The sequence below is a fragment of the Ranitomeya imitator genome, chromosome 4 (genome assembly GCF_032444005.1).
Source record: "Ranitomeya imitator isolate aRanImi1 chromosome 4, aRanImi1.pri, whole genome shotgun sequence".
NCBI classification, from domain to species: domain Eukaryota; kingdom Metazoa; phylum Chordata; class Amphibia; order Anura; family Dendrobatidae; genus Ranitomeya; species Ranitomeya imitator.
Window position 1 is genome coordinate 289,967,936 of NC_091285.1, and position 25,152 is coordinate 289,993,087.

At 40.3% G+C, this 25,152-nt stretch overlaps 1 protein-coding gene across 1 annotated transcript in view; it reads left to right on the plus strand.

The window, feature by feature from the left end:
* The window catches only part of ADAMTS20 (ADAM metallopeptidase with thrombospondin type 1 motif 20), a 507,015-nt gene that overhangs the window by 287,683 nt on the left and 194,180 nt on the right, over window positions 1-25,152 (plus strand). Inside the window, exons 24-28 of the mRNA XM_069764742.1 lie at window positions 277-384; window positions 8,213-8,377; window positions 8,465-8,761; window positions 18,577-18,738; window positions 19,393-19,569. Coding sequence (XP_069620843.1) covers window positions 277-384; window positions 8,213-8,377; window positions 8,465-8,761; window positions 18,577-18,738; window positions 19,393-19,569 — 909 coding nt within the window. The remainder of the gene's footprint in view (window positions 1-276; window positions 385-8,212; window positions 8,378-8,464; window positions 8,762-18,576; window positions 18,739-19,392; window positions 19,570-25,152) is intronic.

A 25,152-nucleotide genomic window follows, 5' to 3' on the forward strand; every position in this document is an offset into this window, starting at 1 on the left:
TTTGCACCTGCAACAGCACTTCCAATTGGTGTAATTCAAATGACATTTTCTTTTTCCTCATTTATACTTTCAATAAATATTTGGACATTTTAATAAATGTAGCCTTTGATTTAACACTAATTTACTTTCCTTTGTTTAAAACTTATTGTATTAAAACTAGTCCACCCCACCCGGGTTTGTAAACCTCTGCTTTAATATACCATTATTGCAACATATGTAAGCCACTGTTTTAATATGTTACTATTGTTTTTATTTATGTTAGTCTTGTATCTACAGGACTGTGAAAGATCTTCTTGTCCTACACATTCCCGTGTATATCCAACTATCTCCTCCATAGATCAAATACAAAAGAATGCACAGTGGCGATATGGGTCATGGACACCAGTAAGTGCCATACAGATTGTATTTAGTCTACAATGAATAGTTTTCAAACATGCTTCTTTATCTCTGATATAACACAAGTCTAGTCATGCTAATAGGCCCATATAAAAAGGTGGTATTGAAAATTAACACACTTTTCCCTTTAAAATTTATAATAATATCCAAAATGTAAGAACATTCCTATGGAAAAAACAACATCAAGGACACAAAGGCGATGCGTTTCGATCACGATCCTGCAAACTGAGTCCAGAACACAGCCTTCGACTATTCTATGGCAATTTCAAGAGAGTTTCTTCTTTTTCACGCCCCACACAAAGACATATACTAAAATGTCTGCAAGATCATCAATTGATTGATACATGGCACCTATGACAGACAGGGATTTCTCTTTCTACTATTTTTCTCATGATATCCATATGAGAATTAATTACTTTTTACTAGAACATCAAAACATTACTCCAATGGGCCGCAATTTACAATTTCTTCTCGGAGCACAAACTTGTTAGTGTCTCCATTGCTCTAGTTGCCTTTAGAGTCAAGCAGTGCCACTGACACTTAAACTTGTTCCTACTCAATGATCCCATCGTGAAGTCAGACTTAGATAAGTCTCTTGACACATACTTCGCTGTGATCACTGTTGAGGGAACAGACCCTTGTATTGTGTGGGAGGCTTATCTGCTGGGGAGAACAGTAACCTGGGAAGATCGCATAAACGTGCCACATCCAATAACATAAGGAAGTCCCTTATAATTAGAATGGAATCATTCTATTCTTTACTCCTACATAAAGCAAAAGTGGATTTTTCTAAATGTCGTCGTCATTAGTACAAACATCGCAATAGAAGTGGTAATTCATTAGCTAGAGCCTTAAGGGTACAGAGCGCTAATAACTATGCCCCTTCTATCAGGGACCAGTCACAATGATGCAAACACCTACCTTATATTGCCGATATGATTAAAACCCTTTACTCCTTTTACTCCTCCCTGTATTCCGTGGATTCAACTAATCCTGCAACACAAAAAGCTGACTTTAAATCCCACATCCAAACATATACAAAAGAGTCTGGTCTACTTACATTGTCTGACGACAGCACAGAAACCCTTCAGTTGCCTCTTACTGAAGGGGAACAATGGACCGCCATAAAAGAGTCCAAATCAAGGAAAGCCTTTGGCCTGGGTGGTTTCTCTTTACCCTTTTATAAACAGTTCATGGAGTCAATTTCCCTTATTTTTAGCTTCAATAAGATACGTAAGGGCTCTTCATTCCCAAGGAACTCCTTATGAGCTCATATATCCTTAAGGAAGGGAAATATCCATCCCAATGTGCAAGCTTGAGACCTATGATTCCTTAAATATAGATATTAAGTTGATTGTGAAAATCCTCACGTCCAGATTTTCCCTGCTATTAACAGATATTATCCACACGGACCAGGCAGGTTTCATGAAAGATAGAGAGGCTAGGAACAACACAACTAAGGCATTGAACCTCATATGCAGAGCTTGAATGAAATTCTAGCACTTTATGCTTTTATCTGCAGATACAGAAAAGGCCTTTGATAGGGTAAACTGGACCTTCATGAATGAGACTCTCTGTAGTATAGGCTTAAAATCTAATATGCTACATTGGATCTCCACCTTATAGTCAAAACAGACTGACAGCTAAAGGTAATTGGTGTCTTATCACTGAAATTTGCAACACGCAAATCCCTGAAAGCCACCTTCAACTTCAAATGGGCTAACTCAGCCATAAAATACTTAGAGATACTATTACTGAGAGAAATAAGCTTGACTTATTCTCTTAAATTCCCTAAACGTCTCTAATCGGTACAGGAGAACTGCTCAAGATGGACAAGGAATGTTTTTACATTTGGTATACGTTTGGTATAAGTGCAATTTTTAAAATAGACGTGATTCCTTGGATTTGGTATGTCATTCATGCTTTTCAAATTGGGATTCCCTTGTTATTCTTCAGCAGTCTTGCTTCGGTTGAAACAAAGTTGATATGGTCTGGTAAATTCCCCTTTATCAGTAGATCCATTTTATATCATTCTGAGTTCTCAGGGGGTGTAGCCTTGCCAGAATTCAGAAATCTTATTATATAGCCTCCCATCTCTCCAGAGTCCTGGACTAATGTAGAAATGGTGTGGTGAAAGCTTAGGACGGGATCGAGCAAGGCTTCACAAATATCCCTCTGACTGCTACTCCTTGGTTAGACTTGTCCCTGGTGATATCACTTAGACATCCCACGATTGAGGATACCCTTGCCTTAGAAAACAGAAAAGGATAATGCCAGCTCACCATTGAAGTTTATAGAAGTCCAGCTTGCATGGAACCACGAGCCGACCACTCATGTGTTTATTTGCAAAAAATAAAGAAGAAATGTTCCAGCTTCTGGTAAAATTTTCAGAGTAATCTTTAGTCAATAAAAAAACTATTAAAAAAATGGTGAACAGGAGCAAGCGACGCGTTTCGATCACGGTTGTTCTTTGTCAAGCAAACAATTGTCCAAAATGTCTTGGAATGTCAATGAATTAAAGAGGACATATCACCTCGAAACATACTAGGGTATACCACAGTAAGCAGACTGTATGTATTTATTGTAGGCATTCAGTCTCTCAGGTACGCATTAGGTAGTGTACATACAGGCAATGCGGTTTGGTCCAAACATGTGCAGTTTTATTGCTTTCATAAAACTCCAAGGGACTCAAAATCAAAAACAGCCTCTTCTAGGCATAATGGTATCACAGCAAATAGTTCAGTTAGTAGTTCAAATCGGATATTGGGATACTGGCGTGCTCAAAAGAAATTGCACAGTAAATTGTATGGTCCATTTTCTTCTGTTACCCTTATGAAGATAAAAAATTTGGGGCTAAAAGAAAATTTTTGTGGGAAAAATGTGATTTTTTTATTTTATTTTCATGGCTCAACTTTATAACCTTCTGTTAAGCACCTGGGTGTTTAAGGTGCTCACCACTAATCTAGATATGTTATTTGAGGGGTCTAGTTTTCAAAGTGGGATTACTTGTGGGGGATTTCCACTAGTTAAGGAACATCAAAGGCTCTCCAAACTCAACATGGCGTCCGCTAATTATTCCAGCAAATTTTGCATTCAAGAAGTCAAATGACGCTCCTTTCCTTCCAAGCCCTACCAATCGCCTAAACAGTAGTTTACCCCTACATATGGGTTATGAGCGTGCTCAGGGGAAATTGCACAACAAATTTTGTGGTCCATTTTTTCCTTTTACCCTTGTAAAAATAAAAAAATTTGGGTCTTTTTTCCTTCCACATTGCTTCAGTTCCTGAGAAGCACTTGAAGGATTTATAAACTTCTTGAATATGATTTTGAGCACCTCGAGGGGTGCAGTTTTTAAAATGATGTAACTTTTTTTGGTATTTTCTGTCATATAGACCTCTCAATGTCATTTCAAATGTGATGTGGTCCCTAAAGAAATGGTTTTGTACATTTTGTTGTAAAAAAGAGAAATCTATGGTCAACTTGTAACCCTTATCACTTCCTAACAAAAAAAAAATTGTTTCAAAAATTGTTCTGATGTAAAGTAGACATGTTAGTTATTAGCTATTTTGTGTGACATAACCCTCAGATGTAAGGGCATAAAAATTAAAAGTTTGAAAATTGATACATTTCCACCAAATTTCTAATTTTTTCACAAATAAACGCAAGTCATATTGAAGAAATTTTACAACTGTCATGAATTACAATAGGTCATGAAAAAAATCTCAGAATCACTGGGATCCAGAGTTATTCTGATAACACTTGTCAGAATTGTACATTTTGGCCTGGTCATGAAGGTGAAAACAGGCTCGGGGGTGAAGGGGTTAATGGTGTTTGACAGTGTACAAAGACTATACTAAAATAGCTTCTTTAAAAGCTGACTTCATAATTATTCTTACTTTGTGGCTTCTATATTTTATTGGGATAAACAAACCTATTACAAGTGATAAGCGGCATTGCATCCTAGTATAAAGGTACCGTCACACATAACGATATCGTTAACGATATCGTTGCTTTTTGTGACATAGCAACGATATCGTTAACTAAATCGTTATGCGTGACAGCGACCAACGATCAGGCCCCTGCTGGGAGATCGTTGGTCGCTGGGGAAAGTCCAGGACTTTATTTCGTCGCTGGATCACCCGCTGACATCGCTGAATCGGCGTGTGTGATGCCGATTCAGCGATGTCTTCACTGGTAACCAGGGTAAACATCGGGTTACTAAGCGCAGGGCCGCGCTTAGTAACCTGATGTTTACCCTGGTTACCATTGTAAAAGTAAAAAAAAAAAAACTACATGTTCACGTTCCTCAGCGTCAGCTTCCCTGCGTCCCCCAGTGTCAGGGCCGGCCGTAAAGCAGAGCACAGCGGTGACGTCACCGCTCTGCTTTCCGGCCAGCGCGCTTACACAGTGCAGGGAAGCTGACGCTGGGGGACGCGACAGGAATGTAAGTATGTAGTGTTTTTTTTTTTTACTTTTACAATGGTAACCAGGGTAAACATCGGGTTACTAAGCGCGGCCTTGGCTTAGTAACCCGATGTTTACCCTGGTTACCCGGGGACTTCGGGATCGTTGGTCGCTGGAGAGCTGTCTGTGTGACAGCTCTCCAGCGACCAAACAGCGACGCTGCAGTGATCGGCATCGTTGTCTAGATCGCTGCAGCGTCACTTAATGTGACGGTACCTTAAGACACTGTCTGTTCTGTCGCTAATGAACAATCAGCACTAGAAGAGTAGAAGGCTTTCCTTATAGAATCTCTCTACCAGTCCAGCACTGAGCACTCAACAAATCAGTGTTTGTCTCTTACACTGGGTAGCTTATCTCTACTTATCTCTAATTGTAAGTAGTGTTCAGGGCATGTAGTATTAATTCAGTCACAGTCCCTGCCAGGGTACATTGACTGTATGCTGTGCTACTGATAAATGCTCAATTCTCATCAGACTAACAAACAGCTTGCTAATTTGTTGAGGGTTCAGTGCTGGAGTAGTAGGCGGATTCCCTGTACCATTCTAGCGCTAAGCGCTTGTCAGTCTCCTGCACTAGAATGTAGAGCCATTTAGCCCTTATAATAGGTGCCAGCTATCCCTACCAGTAAAATGTTAGTACAGTCACATTGCTGGCCAGGGAGCAATTGACCGACTGCTGTGCTGCCGATGAGCACTTTCCTCAGTAAATATCTTTTCTCAGAGCACTCAGCAGTAGCCCAGCAGGCAGTATAATCACTCTGGCTGACTGTGTGTGTTGTATGTGCTGAGCACTGATGAGTTACTGATCGAGATAAGTCTAAAGGTTAAGCAGTGTTGCCTACTAGTACAGGAGACTGACAAATCCGCTGATGATGAATAGTAGCGGCTGGGGCGGACCCTGTAAGTGAAGGGCCCCTGTGTAGGATTTGTTTCTGGGTCCTCCCATCCGTAAGACCCCACCTATGCAAACACAATAATATTTACATGCATATTCACATTAGGCACATACGTGTTTACACTTTATGCATGCATATACATAGTACTAAAATGCAATCAAGCAAATATAAAATATGCACGTACACATAACACATACAGCGGGTGAAATAAGTATTGAACACATCACCAATTATCTAAGTAAATATGTTTCTAAAGCTGCTATTCCTATGAAATTCTCACCAGATATTAGTAACAAACAATCCAATCCACACAGGCAAAGAAATCAACCCATAGATGTCCCACGGAACCTCCAGTATTTAAAGAGTGTTTGTGTGGAAGAATGGGCTAAAATCACATCTGAACAATGCATGCAACTATTTTCTCCATACAGGAGGCATCTTCAGCTGTCATCCCCAACAAAGGCTTTTGTATGAAGTATTAAATACATTTCAGTAAGCATGTTGTCATGATCGGTTCCAGGGTTTAATCCTGTCTGCCCTTTTTCCAGGCGGATCATGTCAAGGGTAACTTTGGTCTGCCTCATTCTAGGTTCAGGTTTGCTATTTAGCTCCCATGCATCCTGCTGGCGGTGTCAGCTATAGTTCTGCCTTCGGCATGTGAACCTGACTCTGGTAGCTCTTGATTTGTCCTGCTGTGATCCTTGACTTACCCCGTGTCTGTTGACTCCCTCTGTCTGCCCTTTTCCCAGCATTTCCCTGTTTTTGTTTGATTCTCTGGTTCCTGACTTGGCTTGTATTCGGACTCGCTTCTGCCTTCTGACTTTGTCTTATCCGCTTCTGACTACTGCTGAACCTCCTGGCTTCTTCCTGACCACGTTTACTGCTTATCCCTTTTGGTATTCTGCCTCCGATTGTATTTTGACTTGGCTTGTCTGACCACTCTCTTGCCACTTGGTGGCGCCTGAGCTGCTGCTCTGTGGTGCTTCTCTGTGTACGCAGTCTCACTTCCATCTCAAGCTTCCATCTCTGGTGGAGGTTGTGTTATACTGCACTGCAGCAGCATGACACATGTTCAATACTTTTTCCCTGTCATTTCTCATTATTACATATAACTTAATTTATGGACATTTATGGTTTGATTTCTTTGCCTCTGTGGATTGGATGGGTTGTTACCGACATCTGGTGAGAAATTCAAGTCACTAGCAGCTTTAAAAATATATTTGCTTAGAAAATTGGTGACAAGTTCAATACTTATTTCACCTGCTGGTTTTATACACAATTACATTTTTGTGATGCATTCGTTCAGATGACCAGACATTTTCTGTGTTCATTGATTCAAATTTGTAATAGATATAAGTTATGAACAAATCTGGTTTTGCTGAATCGGGCCAAAATATTCAAGACGAAAAGCTGGTGTAAATACAGTGAGAAATCTGCCACATTGACAGCCACTATCTAATTTCTAAATGGTGTAAACTCGGACTAGTCAGTCCAAAAAAAAAAAAACATTCCAAATTTATCATGGTTACTCATGTTGTTTGATAAGCTTGATGCATTTTTTGATTGTTTGCAGTAAGTTTGCACTTCCACAAGTTAGCTTACTTTACACCAGAAATTTGCTCCAAAATTCAGTTTCTTAAGCAAACTTTGTTTTGTCTGAATACAGTATTATGGGAACCACATAATTCTTCCATACAGTATTATGACACCACATAGTGCTCCATATGGTATTATGGGCCCCATATATTGCTCCATACTTTATAATGGGCCCCATATATTGCTCCATACTTTATAATGGGCCCCACATAATGCTCCAGTATTATGGCTCCTATTTATTATTACATACCATATAATGGGCCCCAGCTATAACTCCATACAGTATAATAGACCCCATATATTGCTCCATACATAAGGTCTCCTCAGCATCTTTTGACCATCGGCACTGATGCTCAGTACAGAGGGCGCTCTGTAGTGAGATCATCGCACCCTCTTTGCTGAGACGTCACAGAGCTCTGATGAGGGAAAATGATGGGAGAAGGCGCGTCAGCTGATGGCTCTCTCTCCCATCATTGTTTTCAACTGTATCAGAATCCAAGATGACAAAACAGTTGAAAGTATAATCCTGGGGATGAGTGGCGCTGGCACCAGCTCCCCCACACTTTACGGGCCCCATAGTGTGCCGGTGTCCCCGATGGTGAGTGTGCCCTCTGTTTGTCCAGTGCCCTGGCACTAGCCCGGGTGTGCCAGGTGTTGACACTGGCCCTGCATTTAACTTATACTTTTCTTTTTTGATTATTTTTCAATAAATGTAAATACCGTACTTTAAATGTGTTAAGCGATTTCCACTTCCAGTTACTTATAATGTAATTAAAAAATGAAAGATAACATCACACTTGCATTTTTTTTAGACAGCATACAGTTCATTTGATTCTGATTAAACGTTTTGGAAAATTTCAGTGTTCTGCTTCGTGTGGAAGAGGCAATCGTGCTCGTTATGTGAGCTGCAGAGATGTGCTTGGTGGGGTGGCTGATGAGACCTTTTGTACCTACTTACCCCGACCACCTGAAGTTACCAGCTGTTTTTCATCCTGTGGAGAATGGAAGTCAGGAGATTGGTCTCCTGTAAGCAAAAAATCATAGTATATTTATTCTTCTCTTGAATTTAATTTGCATTCTCCAGTAACATTTGTCTTATTTTTGTGTATCTAGTGTCCAGTGTCTTGTGGAAAAGGAACAGTTATTAGACAAGTTGTGTGTACTAGTTACCATGGAAGAATTGATGATGAAAACTGTGATCCCGATAACAAACCTATAAAAGAGCAGGAATGCAAGCTGGTCCCATGCCAAACATCCAGACAGCATCCTAACAATCATGACAATCCAATGAGATTCCCAGATGCCGAAAGCCCACATAGATTTAGAGAACATGATACAACCAGCAAAGACAACCAGCGCAACAAGCTTGCTAGCCACGGAAACCAGTGGAGGACTGGACCATGGGGCGCAGTAAGAAATACTTTCCCTTGTAAAACAAAACCACAGCAATTTTTAGTTCTTGAACATACTGAAGGTCATTTTTATTTGCTTTCTGTAATTCATATCCATCAAAATGACTTGTTTTTTTTAAACTAAAATCACTTTATATTTATATAAATCTGTAGGTTTTATGTTGCTTTTGAAAGAATAGAGGCTGAAAGATAGGAGTAGTGAATGCCAAAGGAAGGTAGATTGGAAGTTCTTCAGATGAGAATGTGATGAGCAACGTGTTAAAAGTGTAAGGCCATGTGCACACTTTGCGGATTTGTCCTAGCGGATTCTGAAAAATCCACAGGTAAAACGGCCTGCGTTTTACCTGCGGATTTAACGCGGATTTTGTGCGGATTTCACCTGCGTTTTTACACCCGCGGATTCCAATTATGGAGCAGGTGTAAAAGCTGCAGAATCTGCACAAAGAATTGACGTGCTGCGGAAAATAAACATCGCAGTGTTTCCGCGTGGATTTTTCCACAGCATGTGCACAGAGGATTTGGTTTTCCATAGGTTTACATGCTAATATACAATGCATGGAAAACTGCTGCGGGTCCGCAGGGCCAAATCCGCTGCGGATCAGCAGCCAAATCTGCAACGTGTGAACATACCCTAAAAAGTATTTTGTTGGTGATTAGTAACTAGTTAATGTATTGTGTGATGTATTGTGATAATTTTGGTGTCGGAGTGAATTGGGATAACTAGAAAGGATGTGAAATCTGTTTGTGCATGGTGAGTTTTAGTATATGAATGGTGAAGTAAGAGGAGACAGCTAAAGAATGCTTAGACATCATTTTGTACAGCAAAGAACATCAAGGAACAAAGAGAGGTAGAGACGCAATTTATCAGGATATTAACATCAAGTGATTAATGACAGTGCTTTGAGAGCCCCTATGAATTAAAGGGACTCTGTCACCTGAATTTGGAGGGAACAATCTTCAGCCATAGGGGCGGGGTTTTCGGGTGTTTGATTCACCCTTTCCTTACCCGCTGGCTGCATACTGGCTGCAATATTGGATTGAAGTTCATTCTCTGTCCTCCGTAGTACATGCCTGCACAAGGCAATCTGTATATAGTATATACCTGTATGTCATCTCCCCTGTATATTGTATATACCTGCTGTATGTCATCTCCTCCTCTATATACAGTCATGGACAAAAGTATTGACACCCCTGCAATTCTGTGAATAATACTCATTTTCTTCCTGAAAATGATTGCAAACACAAATTATTTGGTATTATTATCTTCATTTAATTTGTCTTAAATGAAAAAACACAAAAGAGAATGAAGCAAAAAGCAAAATATTGATCATTTCATATAAAACTCCAAAAATGGGCCAGACAAAAGTATTGGCACCCTCAGCCTATTACTTGGTTGCACAACCTTTAGCCAAAATAATTGTGACCAACCGCTTCCGGTAACCATCAATGAGTTTTTTACAATGCTCTGTTGGAATTTTAGACCTTTCTTCTTTGGCAAACTGCTCCAGGTCCCTGATATTTGAAGGGTGCCTTCTCCAAACTGCCATTTTTAGATCTCTCGATCTCTCCACAGGTGTTCTATGGGATTCAGGTCTGGACTCATTGCTGGCCACCTTAGAAGTCTCCAGTACTTTCTCTCCAACCATTTTCTAGTGCTTTTTGAAGTGTGTTTTGGGTCATTGTCCTGCTGGAAGACCCATGACCTCTGAGGGAGACCCAGCTTTCTCACACTGGGCCCTACATTATGCTACAAAATTTGTTGGTAGTCTTCGGACTTCATAATGCCATGCACACGGTCAAGCAGTCCAGTGCCAGAGGCAGCATAGCAACCCCAAAACATCAGGGAACCTCCGCCATGTTTGACTGTAGAGACCGTGTTCTTTTCTTTGAATGCCTCTTTTTTTCTCCTGTAAACTCTATGTTGATGCCTTTGCCCAAAAAGCTCTGCTTTTGTCTCATCTGACCAGAGAACATTCTTCCAAAACGTTTTAGGCTTTTTTTATGTCTTGGTGTAAGAAGTGGGGTCTTCCTGAGTCTCCTACCATACAGTTTCTTTTCATTCAGATGCTGACAGATAGTACGGGTTGACATTGTTGTACCCTCGCACTGTAGGGCAGCTTGAACTTGTTTGGATGTTAGTCGAGGTTCTTTATCCAACATCCGCACAATCTTGCGTTGAAATCTCTTGTCAATTTTTCTTTTCCGTCCACATCTAGGGAGGTTAGCCACAGTGCCGTGGGCTTTAAACTTCTTGATGACACTGCACACGGTAGACACAGGAACATTCAGGTCTTTGGAGATGGACTTGTAGCCTTGAGATTGTTCATGCTTCCTCACAATTTGGTTTCTCAAGTCCTCAGTCAGTTCTTTGGTCTTCTTTCTTTTGTCTATGCTCAATGTGGTACACACAAGGACACAGGACAGAGGTTGAGTCAACTTTAATCCATGTCAACTGGCTGCAAGTGTGATTTAGTTATTGCCAACACCTGTTAGGTGCCACAGGTAAGTTACAGGTGCTGTTAATTACACAAATTAGAGAAGCATCACATGATTTTTCGAAGGGTGCCAATACTTTTGTCCACCCCCTTTTTATGTGTGGTGTGGAGTTATATCCAATTTGGCTTTAGGACAATTCTTTTTTGTGTTTTTTCATTTAAGACAAATTAAATGAAGATAATAATACCAAATAATTTGTGTTTGTAATCATTTTCAGGAAGAAAATGAGTATTATCTGACAGAATTGCAGGGGTGTCAATACTTTTGGCCATGACTGTACCTATGTGTCATCTCCGCTTTCATATAGTACATACCTGTATGTCATCTCCTCCTGTATATAGTATATACGTGTGTCTTCTCCTCCTGTATATAGTATATACCTGTATGTCATCTCCTCCTATATATAGTATATACCTGTATGTCATCTCCTCCTGTATATAGTATATACCTGTGTGTCATCTCCTCCTGTATATAGTATATACCTGTATGTCATCTCCTCCTGTATATAGTATATACCTGTATGTCATCTCCTCCTGTATATAGTATATACAGTGGGGCAAAAAAGTATTTAGTCAGTCAGCAATAGTGCAAGTTCCACCACTTAAAAAGATGAGAGGCGTCTGTAATTTACATCATAGGTAGACCTCAACTATGGGAGACAAACTGAGAAAAAAAAATCCAGAAAATCACATTGTCTGTTTTTTTAACAATTTATTTGCATATTATGGTGGAAAATAAGTATTTGGTCAGAAACAAACAATCAAGATTTCTGGCTCTCACAGACCTGTAACTTCTTCTTTAAGAGTCTCCTCTTTCCTCCACTCATTACCTGTAGTAATGGCACCTGTTTAAACTTGTTATCAGTATAAAAAGACACCTGTGCACACCCTCAAACAGTCTGACTCCAAACTCCACTATGGTGAAGACCAAAGAGCTGTCAAAGGACACCAGAAACAAAATTGTAGCCCTGCACCAGGCTGGGAAGACTGAATCTGCAATAGCCAACCAGCTTGGAGTGAAGAAATCAACAGTGGGAGCAATAATTAGAAAATGGAAGACATACAAGACCACTGATAATCTCCCTCGATCTGGGGCTCCACGCAAAATCCCACCCCGTGGGGTCAGAATGATCACAAGAATGGTGAGCAAAAATACCAGAACCACGCGGGGGGACCTAGTGAATGAACTGCAGAGAGCTGGGACCAATGTAACAAGGCCTACCATAAGTAACACACTACGCCACCATGGACTCAGATCCTGCAGTGCCAGACGTGTCCCACTGCTTAAGCCAGTACATGTCCGGGCCCGTCTGAAGTTTGCTAGAGAGCATTTGGATGATCCAGAGGAGTTTTGGGAGAATGTCCTATGGTCTGATGAAACCAAACTGGAACTGTTTGGTAGAAACACAACTTGTCGTGTTTGGAGGAAAAAGAATACTGAGTTGCATCCATCAAACACCATACCTACTGTAAGGCATGGTGGTGGAAACATCATGCTTTGGGGCTGTTTCTCTGCAAAGGGGCCAGGACGACTGATTCGGGTACATGAAAGAATGAATGGGGCCATGTATCGTGAGATTTTGAGTGCAAACCTCCTTCCATCAGCAAGGCCATTGAAGATGAAACGTGGCTGGGTCTTTCAACATGACAATGATCCAAAGCACACCGCCAGGGCAACGAAGGAGTGGTTTCGTAAGAAGCATTTCAAGGTCCTGGAGTGGCCTAGCCAGTCTCCAGATCTCAACCCTATAGAAAACCTTTGGAGGGAGTTGAAAGTCCGTGTTGCCAAGCGAAAAGCCAAAAACATCACTGCTCTAGAGGAGATCTGCATGGAGGAAAGGGCCAACATACCAATAACAGTGTGTGGCAACCTTGTGAAGACTTACAGAAAACGTTTGACCTCTGTCATTGCCAACAAAGGATATATTACAAAGTATTGAGATGAAATTTTGTTTCTGACCAAATACTTATTTTCCACCATAATATGCAAATAAATTGTTAAAAAAACAGACAATGTGATTTTCTGGATTTTTTTTTCTCAGTTTGTCTCCCATAGTTGAGGTCTACCTATGATGTAAATTACAGACGCCTCTCATCTTTTTAAGTGGTGGAACTTGCACTATTGCTGACTGACTAAATACTTTTTTGCCCCACTGTACCTGTGTGTCATCTCCTCCTGTATATAGTATATACCTGTATGTCATCTACTCCTATATATAGTATATACCTGTATGTCATCTCCTGTATATAGTATATACCTGTATGTCATCTCCATCTGCATATAGTATATACCTGTATATCAGCAGCCAAATCTGCAACGTGTGAACATACCCTAAAAAGTATTTTCTTGGTGATTAGTAACTAAGTTAATGTATTGTGTGATGTATTATAATAATTCTGGTGCCGAAGTGAATTGGGATAACTAGAAAGGATGTGAAATCTGTTTGTGCATGTTGAGTTTTAGTATATGAATGGTGAAGTAAGGGGAGACAGCTAAAGAATGCTTAGACATCATTTTGTACAGCAAAGAACATCAAGGAACAAAGAGAGGTAGAGCAGCAATTTATCAGGATATTAACATCAAGTGATTAATGACAGTGCTTTGAGAGACCCCATGAATTAACGGGACTCTGTCACCTGAATTTGGAGGGAACAATCTTCAGCCATAGGGGCGGGGTTTTCGGGTGTTTGATTCACCCTTTCCTTACCTGCTGGCTGCATACTGGCTGCAATATTGGATTGAAGTTCATTCTCTGTCCTCCGTAGTACATGCCTGCACAAGGCAATCTGTATATAGTATATACCTGTATGTCATCTCCCCTGTATATAGTATATACCTGCTGTATGTCAACTCCTCCTCTATTTACCTATGTGTCATCTCCTCTTTCATATAGTATATACCTGTATGTCATCTCCTCCTGTATATAGTATATACGTGTGTCTTCTCCTCCTGTATATAGTATATACCTGTATGTCATCTTCTCCTATATATGGTATATACCTGTATGTCATCTCCTGTGTATAGTATATACCTGTATGTCATCTCCTCCTGCATATAGTATATACCTGTATGTCATCTCCTCCTATATATAGTATATACCTGTATGTCATCTCCTGTATATAGTATATACCTGTATGTCATCTCCCCTGTGTATAGTGTATACCTGCTGTATGTCATCTCCTCCTCTATATACCTATGTGTCATCTCTTTTATATAGTATATACCTGTATGTCATCTCCTCCTGTATATAGTATATACATGTGTCTTCTCCTCCTGTATATAGTATATACCTGTATGTCATCTTCTCCTATATATAGTATATACCTGTATGTCATCTCCTGTATATAGTATATACCTGTATGTCATCTCCTGCATATAGTATATACCTGTATGTCATCTCCTGTATATAGTATATACCTGTATGTCATTCTCTGTCCTCCGTAGTACATGCCTGCACAAGGCAATCTGTATATAGTATATACCTGTATGTCATCTCCCCTGTATATAGTATATACCTGCTGTATGTCATCTCCTCCTCTATATACCTATGTGTAATCTCCTCTTTCATATAGTATATACCTGTATGTCATCTCCTCCTGTATATAGTATATACGTGTGTCTTCTCCTCCTGTATATAGTATATACCTGTATGTCATCTTCTCCTATATATAGTATATACCTGCTGTATGTCATCTCCTCCTCTATATACCTATGTGTCATCTCTTTTATATAGTATATACCTGCATGTCATCTCCTCCTGTATATAGTATATACATGTGGCATCTCCTCCTGTATATAGTGTATACCTGTATGTCATCTCCTCCTATATATAGTATATACCTGTATGTCATCTCCTGTATATAGTATATACCTGTATGTTATCTCCTGCATATAGTATATACCTGTATGTCATCTCCCCTGTATATAGTATATACCTGTATGTCATCTCCTCTTTTATATAGTATATACCTGTATGTCATCTCCTGTATATAGTATATACCTGTAAGTCATCTTCTCCTGTATATAGTATATACCTGTGTATCATCTGCTCCTGTAGATAGTATATACCTGTATGTCATCTCCTGTATATAGTATATACCTGTAAGTCATCTCCTGTATATAGTATATACCTGTGTGTCATCTGCTCCTGTATATAGTATATACCCGTGTGTCATCTCCCCTGTATATAGTATGTACCTGTATGTCATCTCCTCCTGTATTAGACTTCGTTCACACGTTATTTGGTCATTATATTTACCTCAGGATTTGTAAGTTAAATTTGCAGCCTGATAAATCCCCAGCCAACAGGAAGCCCTCCCCCTAGCAGTATATATTAGCTCACACATACACATAATAGACAGGTCATGTGACTGACAGCTGCATTATTTCCTATATGGTACATTTGTTGTTCTTGTAGTTTGCTTATTAATCAGATTTTTATTTTTGAAGGATAATTCCAGACTTGTGTGTTTTAGGGCGCGTTTCATGTGTCAAGTTGTGTGTGTTGAGTTGCGTGTGGCAACATGCATGTAGCGACTTTTGTGAGATGAGTTTTGTGTGGCGACATGCGTGTAGCAACTTTTTGTGTCGAGTTGCATGTGACAGGTTAGTGTAGCAAGTTTTGCGTATGGCGAGTTTTGCGCGTGGCAAGTTTTATGTGTGGTGCGTTTTGAGTATGTGCAAGTTTTGTGTGACGCAACTTTTGCATGTGTTGCAACTTTTGTGCATGTGGCAATTTTTCCGCGTGTGCAAGTTTTGCATGTGGCGTGTTTTCCATGAGGTGTGTTTTGCACATGTGGCGAGTTTTGCGTGAGCCTAGTTTTGCATGTCGCGAGTTTTGCGCGTGGTGAGTTTTGAGCGGTGACTTTTGTGTTTCAACTTTTATGTGGCGAGGTTGGTGTATGTGTGGTGAAATGTGTGCTGAGGGTGGTATTTGTTCAAGCACGTGGTAGTGTGTGGCGCATTTTGTGTGTGTGTTCCCCACCTTAGCAACTGTATGGTATATACTCTTTAGCGCCATCGCTCTCATTCTTTAAGTCCCCCTTGTTCACATCTGGCAGCTGTCAATTTGCCTCCAACACTTTTCCTTTCACTTTTTCCCCATTATGTAGATAGGGGCAAAATTGTTTGGTGAATTGGAATGCGCGGGGTTAAAATTTCGCCTCACAACATAGCCTATGACACTTTTGGGGTCCATATGTGTGACTGTGCAAAATTTTATGGCTGTAGCTGCGACGGTGCACACACACACATTCAGCTTTATCTATATATATAATTGTCTAAGGGTTTTTCCGTCTGTCTGTGTTAGGAGTCGAGTTTCCTCTGCTGCACAGGGGGAATCTCGATCCGTCTCTGCTGCGGTCTCCCATTCTCCTCCAGCCGCAGTGGAGCCTGCTCAGCAGGGACGTTGATCCCAGTGTCTCGCTCAGTCTGACTCTGTGAGAAGAGTTACTGCTGCTTCTCCAGCTTCTGCCTGTAAAGCCTATACTGGTCAGCAGCGAGTGGACTTCTCTGTGACTAAGTCCTTGTCTGCGCACACTGAGCATGCCCAGGGCAAGATCTCCCGTTGGAGATCGAGGGTCATGTGCTCAGACTCTGCAGCGCATTCTATTGGTCCTCTTGGCAGGTCTTGGAAGGGCAAAGTTTCTGTGGCCGCTTCCTGTCCTGCAACTATATAAACTGCGCATGACCGCACGGCCATGCGCTAGTGTACAATTTAATACGTGTGTTTGTTGTGAGTGCAAGTCGTTCTTTAAATACCCCTACCCTATTGTATGATTGTTCGCGTATGGAGTATGGCTGCTATCTAGCGCCCGACTTATCACTCAACGTGTCACACACGTGTCAGCGTCTACTGCTGTGACCGCCAGTGCGGTGCCACGCGCCAGTGTGCGCTTCCTGACCCACGTCTGGGTGCTTAGTGGTGCCTGCCAGCACGGCACAGTTCGCACTTCGGTGCCTTAATTATATAATTCCTTTCACACCCAGTAGCGGTGTAGTGCCAGCAAGGGTCTAATCGGACTACAATCCCTGTTGGGGTTTAGTTCGCTGACCACTTGCTCGCGCTCTATGTGCGGTACCGCGGTCCTGTGACGCAACAGGATCGCTTTCTTCACGCTGGGTGAGGTTTAACCCACGCGTGTATACTTTTGAATACCGCCATATTGTCTGTCATTTCCTAGCAGCAGGTTTCACCTGCACGGTGGGCCCCGGACTGCGAACGCATCTATATCATCTCTCTTGGTGCGTTCCGCCAGTCCTAACAGTCTGTCTGTCTGTCCTGGAAATCCCGGCTCTCTGATTGGTCGAGGCCGCCAGGCGACGGGCACAGTATCGACGTACAAATCCTGCGTCTCTGAGGCCTCGACTAATCAGCGACGGGCACAGCGACGATGATGTCATAAAGGATGTAGAAATCCCGCGTATCTGATTGGTCGAGGCCGACGTAGATGTCATAATGGTTGCCATGGTGACGATGATGTCATAAAGGTTGCCTCGACCAATCAGCGACGGGCACAGTCTGCCGCGAATTCTGGAATCATCATTGTCCTTATACTACGGGGACATGCATATTCTAGAATACCCGATGCGTTAGAATCGGGCCACAATCTAGTATAATATATATATATATACAAATATATATATATATAAATATATATATATATATATATATATATTAGGAGATGGGGTGAGCAAAACACAGCAATACAACTTTTTTATGGGTTAAATTACTTAATCATTTTATTGTTTTGGTTGTTAACAAGGAAAGCAATAGCAAAAATGTCTATTGTACAATCTCTCACGGCTGTATTGATGGAAAAATAAAAAGGTTATGGCTCTTGGAAAAAGCAAAAAACAGAAAATGGTGATGGCGTGAAGGGGTTAAGAAGCACCCTCACTAACATTTTTATTGTGTGAATGTGTGTATGTGCATGTAATGTAGTGTGAGTGTCTTCATATACTCACCTACCGCTGCTCTCTCCAGTGTCCAGCGCTGTTCTTCTGCTCTTCTCATTGATCTATGTGTGACCTGGAAGCCAGTGGTACAATGTAAAGCCTATGGCGCTTCGTTCTGACTCTCCATAGACTTACATTGTAAAAGTCACTACCAATTCACGCAGAGCGCAGTGTGACCTGGAGGAGTCTGCAGAGAGGTGGCATCATTCAGAAGAACGGTGCAATGCGCTCGCACTTCTTGCATGAGCACGCACATGTACACTATAAAAATGTTAGTGGGAGTACTTCTTTAATGCTGTTTAAATGTCTTTTACTGCCTTATAAAAATGTTTCCTCATTTTTGTGTCACGTTTTCACTAGTGTTCAAGCACATGTGCAGGTGGTTTTGAACGTCGAGTTGTGGTATGTCAAGACAGAGAAGGAAGGATTACCAATTTTTGTGAAGGGACAACAAAACCTGCTGATTCAAGACAATGTGATTCTGGGCCATGTCCTCAATGGAATTACGGAAGCTGGGGTGAGGTATGAAATAAACTTAATTTTTCTTTTTTATTCACGTGAAATGCATGTAATAAAAGTACATTTTCTTTTTCCCTGTGTGATAAAACCCTTGGCAAAAATTATGGAATTACTCCAATAAAGCAAAGTTAACACAACTTTTTATTTACTTTGTAGCAAATACCCAGATAATAGATATGACATGAAATATTTATCCGTCTTTATCTAATCTTACTGATTTATGAACATAGACCACATCAGAGACAAGGTATTGGTGTTTGTGCCAATAAATTGGCTAAGAGGAGCTCAGAAAAAAAATATAAGAGTTGCAAACTCCTGAAAGATAAATTATCAGTTATCTAGCAATTTGAAGTTTAAAAAGGAGACTGGAAAATCCAATTGGTGCAAACCTTTTAATAAAATCCCATTAAAAAAAAAATATGCTTTTTCTCAATACACATCTCAAAATTTATGGTTGAAGCTAAAAAATTGGTTTGAGGAAAGGCTCCAATCTGGAAAGCTGATCTGTCAACTGCTTGCCAAGAAACTCGTCACCACTTCTGTATTTTTCTCTCACTACTGGTACTTTTACAATGAAGCTTGCCAAAGGGTTAAACTTTTTTTTTGAAAGTTATTACGCCTTTCATTTGCATTTCAATTTCTGCCTTTAAATTGCAGTGTACCCTGACATGTGGTGGCGGTATGAGAACAAGATTGGTGATATGCCAGATGACAAATGGACAAGTTTTGGATGATCAAAATTGTGAAATTGTCAATAAGCCATCAAATATAGCCCAGTGTAACACACACTTATGCCCTGCGGATGCTTCATGGCATCCAGGACCGTGGAATTCGGTACGATAGCAATTTACATTTGGAATTTACATTCGTTATATGGCGCATTTCAGGCACGACTTTCCATAAGATAACTGTTGTGCCTTATTATTTAAAGAAGGTTTATTTAATTTTGAATAATATATTGTCATTTTGGGGCATTCCTTTGTGTAAAAATAGATGTATATACTGCTACACAGAGTTGTTTCACAAATTTTTAGCACTTGTAAATTTTATTGATTATTTAGCTTAATTTAAAAGACATGCAACTATTTAATACTTTAGATAGACAATCAAATACAGTGATATTTATGATATATGGCCTTCTAGTTTTAAAGACTTTTAGTTAAAATATAATTACACAATTCTCCACCTAAATTAGATTTTTTTAAAGCACTCCAGCTGAAATGGGCAATAACATGCAACCAAGCGGTGCTGTTATGTGACAGCAACTATTGTATCTATGAAGTTACTCAGGTCCGATCTCAGCAGGTCTTCAGGAATTCCAATCGAATTCTTCCTTTCTGGGAAATTTCATAATGCAAATTACCTCTTCAGAGGAGAATTGCAAGGCAAATATGGCTCCTTTCCTTCACATGCCAGAGACGGTATGTCACTCTCCACAAGGAGAAACCTTACCCCTTAGACCCCAGTCCAGAGCCTTTCACCTAGCCAAATCAGTTCTCATGCTTTGTACTGATGAGGGGGAATACCCCGAAACACCGTGTCTGAAAATTGACATTCTGATTTGGCTTTTGTCCTTAGTCACATTTCAAGGCTTATTAAATGGTCAATAATGACTTGTAGGATTGCTGCTTCCAACAAGTGGTGCTATAGAGTCAAGTCCTTTTCCTCTCTGAAGAGGCAATTTGCATAATGGAATTGAAGGCAGCGATGGTACAAAGAGGCTGGGCAGAATGTGTTATATGAAAATGACCTATAGTTTAAATTAGGTTTATATGTTACATGTGCTTAAAGGAAATCCGACACCAGGTTCTTGCTACCCCATCTCAGAGCTGAATGATGTAGAGACTTTGATTCCAGAGATGTGTCACTTGCTGGGCTGCATTATGCAGTTTTCATAAAAAAATATATATTATCTGCTGCAGATCTACCAGTTGTCTTAATGCTGAGCTCTGTATAGCCCTGCCCACACCGATGATTGGCAGCTTAGAGGCAGAAAGATGCCAATCAGTGCTGCTGAGAGGTTATGCAGAAGTTATGAATTTGGAGGACTACAGTCCAGCAGATTTACTAGTCATCTAATCTGCTAATGAATGTGATTTTATCAAAAGTATTGCAAATTTTCCAGTAAGTGACACGTCGCTGGAACCAGCGTCTCTATCCCTACTCTAAGCTGGTCTCAGTTTATTTAGCAAAAAACTGGTGACAGGTACCCTTTAAAAGAAAAATGTTTGTTTGTTTTTTATTTTTCCATATCAATTTTTGTAAACCAAAAATAATCAGAAAATCAAGCAATTTTTACCCTGGCTACCAAGACTAATATTAGACTTTCTGTTCTTTACAGATTACTTTTCAGCAGTTACTTATTGCTGCCTATGTTTATGTGGCTGCTGAGTGGAACAGGAAGAGCCTAACATTAGGCCTAGTGGTTAGAGTGGAAATTGCAAGGGTTCTAGTGATATGGAAAGCTTAAAAAATGGTATAACAAATGCATTTAGCATTAAACAACAGAATTAAACTGCGTGTCATTTTCTGATGACAAATTCTATTATGCATTTCTTTGTATCTAGGTGGGAGATCATTATAAGGTCCATGGAAAACTAAATGAAAAACATATTGAAACATTATGAAAATGTATATTGATTATCTAAAAACAAAAATAAAAAGTATAACAAAGATTTAACCTTTAAAAAGTACTATAATTATATATAAACTCATTTACATATACATAAGTTATATATATATATATATATATATATATATATATATATATATATATACATATATATATGTGTGTGTATAAGTTTATATATAATTATAGTACTGTTATATTATAAACATAATAATATAAGTTTACAATTAGCTGCAGAATTGGTGCTACACTATGACAATTGCACAAGTTAGAGACAGAGTAGACCTTATTACATAACATCAATTCTAATATATGTAGCCAAGTTACTTTTAGTGACATAGACAAGTTTCTGTGTGTCCCTAGCCTTAGATATTTTTTTGTGTATGTTGATGAAAAACAAAATATAAAGCTCAAACCTCTTTATCTTGATATGAGCTACCTGCTAAAACCAACTTACCTGGCTTTTTTTATTTTTAACGGGAGCCTAACAGGTCCCAACTGCTACCATAGCAGATTTCTTATATCTAGTAAAATGATTTTTGTGATTAGTACCTCCGCAATGTTTGCAGATTGTGGTTTTATTCCTCATATGAAAATGAGGCAGGACTAGTCTGGGGGGGCATCTCTTCTCTTGGTTTTGTCCTGCCTAAGATTTATTAATCAAGCCCCCTGTGATGACATACAATCCACATCTTGGTAGGACCATTATGCAGGCTGTCAATCAAACACAGATAGGCAATCGGAACACTCGCCGCTGCAGAACAAAACATTGTTTTCAAACATTGCAGCATTAGTAATCACATAAAACACATTATTACCCTAGAATTAAAAACTCGATGCCCATGCAGCTATAGTAGCAGTAAAGGTACCTTCACACATAACGATATCGTTAACGATATCGTTGCTATTTGTGACGTAGCAACGATATCGTTAATGAAATCGTTATGTGTGACAGCGACCAACGATCAGGCCCCTGCTGGGAGATCGTTGGTCGCTGAATAAAGTCCAGAACTTTATTTCGTCGCTGGACTCCTGCTGACATCGCTGGATCGGCGTGTGTGACACCGATCCAGCGATGTCTTCACTGGTAACCAGGGTAAACATCGGGTAACTAAGCGCAGGGCCGCGCTTAGTAACCCGATGTTTACCCTGGTTACCATGCTAAAAGTAAAAACAAACAAACACTACATACTTACCTACAGCCGTCTGTCCTCCAGCGCTGTGCTCTGCTCTCCTCCTGTACTGGCTGTGAGCCGGAAAGCAGAGCGGTGACGTCACCGCTCTGCTTTCCGGCTCCCAGACAGTACAGGAGGAGAGCAGAGAAGCAGAGCGCAACGCTGGAGGACAGACGGCTGTAGGTAAGTATCTAGTGTTTGTTTTTTTTTACTTTTAGCATGGTAACCAGGGTAAACATCGGGTTACCAAGCGCGGCCCTGCGCTTAGTTACCCGATGTTTACCCTGGTTACCGGCATCGTTGGTCGCTGGAGAGCGGTCTGTGTGACAGCTCTCCAGCGACCAAACAGCGACGCTGCAGCGATCCGGATCGTTGTCGGTATCGCTGCAGCGTCGCTTAATGTGAAGGGGCCTTTAGGGACAGCTACCCAGAGAAATTATAGGTTAGCTTCAATAATAATCATATACTAAACGTTTGTGTTTTTATTCAGGTTAAATGATTCTATAAAAGATCAGAAAGAACTAGACTTACCCAAATAAAATCTTTGCCTATAGAAAAAATTAGTAATGCAAAATTATAGAAAAAAACATTTGACATATTTTGCATTCTCATTTGGCTTCAATATTGATTCAGGAAGAGCAGTTGAATATGCTGGTGTACTTAAAGGAGTTGTCTCAGGTTCACAAATGGGTAAAATTACAAAGTGATTGTATTGCAAGACTCGTTAAAGGGTCAATAGGATGACTGCTTCCAAGGGATGGCGCTACAGAAGGCAATTTGCATATTAAAGTGCCTGTAAAGACATTTCACCCTTACTAAAGATCCTTTCCTTTTTCAAGAACAAAGGTATTTTTGTTTTTATAGTGCAGTGTTCATACCCTGCAGTCCCAGTCTAGTTAAATAATTAGGCTATGGACGTACTCCGCTTACAGGCTCAATGCTTTTACAGCATGCACGCGCCCCTCTGAAGCTGGCAGGATCGCTGGATCAGTACAGCTTTAGCCCCCTTGTACATCTCCCATTCTGCAAAGGCAATGATGCCTCTGCTGTCATCCTGAGAGAGTGCTGATTTTGGACTAGTGACGTGACCATGATGCTGGTCTGAACTGTCAATCTTCTTGGGGCACACCGCCCCAGAAAAGCAGGAATCTGGGAGGAATGGAAGCAGTGCGCTCCTGAAGCTGCATTTTGAGACAACCCTTTCATCTTAACTTGGTTTAATCCAAAACAATTCACCTTCATATATTATACTTGTATTGGTGCTGCTAGGTGCTCATGTTGAACAAAGCTACATTACGGTGCTATAAACACTGATTATTTTATGACTTTTTTATATTGTGTTTAATGGTATATGGTATTACAGATGACTATTTAATGATGCTTTACTCTCAACGCTATGCAAAGTTTATTGAAAAACATCTTAAATTGAATGTCCCATATTCTATTATTTTATTTTAAGGTTTTAAAGGGTAACTGTACTTTCAAGTAATTTTTCAGAATAAGGTTTCCTGCATGAGGAATAACATCATTTCTGGCCATTATGTGACTTATATCCTGCATTCTCACCAGTCCCCCTTCCCCCCAAGCTTTATCTGCGATTTACATTCCATTGGTAGCTGGAGGAGACTAGTAACAGTGATTTCTCCTATAGACAGCACTGAAGGGGCGATGCCTGCTCTCCATTCAATTTTTAGCTCACCGAGACAAGCTGCAGCAACACGGAAAACATTATACAGTAGAGCTGATCTGTCTTGATAGGAATCAAGCTCTGAACACTTGATATAGACTTTTGCAGAATGCTTTCCTGTCTGCCTTTCTCTTCCTTCCCCTGCTGCTTTCTCCCCTTTCCATAGAGGATAATGGCTGTGTCACATAACACCTGCAGTCCGTGTCCTCTGAGCAAGTTTAGGACATATGGGGGAGGCTAGGAAGTGGTCTGAAAAGTGAAGAAGGAAGTTGATTTTGCTGATAAAATACATTAAAAAGTTTCTACTATTGATTTATGCTAAGATTCTTGAAAGTACAGTTCCTTTTTAAGGTTTGCATTTTTGTAATTACTATAGGAGTTGGTCACTTTCTAATCAAGTTTCAGAAATGCCAGAACTTGATGTGTAATGTTATATGAAACTGTAAAAAGCCATATCCTGATTTTAGCACCCATTGGTATTATGTGTAAAATTTGAAGGGAGCATCAATTGCTCTCGGGACCATAACTACCAATCCAGTGGGCACTGCCAGTACACATAGAAGGAATGCTAAAATGGCATATGCAAATAATACATTATATAGAAAAGAGGAAGGCACTTTCACAAACGGCAACCTTGCCTCCAAATTGTGTAAATAATCTTCCTTTGTTCAATACATGGTTGGTTAGCAAAAATGCAGACAACACAGACAAAGAAAAACCCTCAAAAAACAGGCATAGGTGTCTGTTATCACTGCCTGTGATCTAAAGCTGACAAGCTACCCACATGAGACTAAAGGCCCCTTCACATTTAGCGACGCTGCAGCGATACCGACAACGATCCGAATCGCTGCAGCGTCGCTGTTTGGTCGCTGGAGAGCTGTCACACAGACCGCTCTCCAGCGACCAACGATGCCGGTAACCAGGGT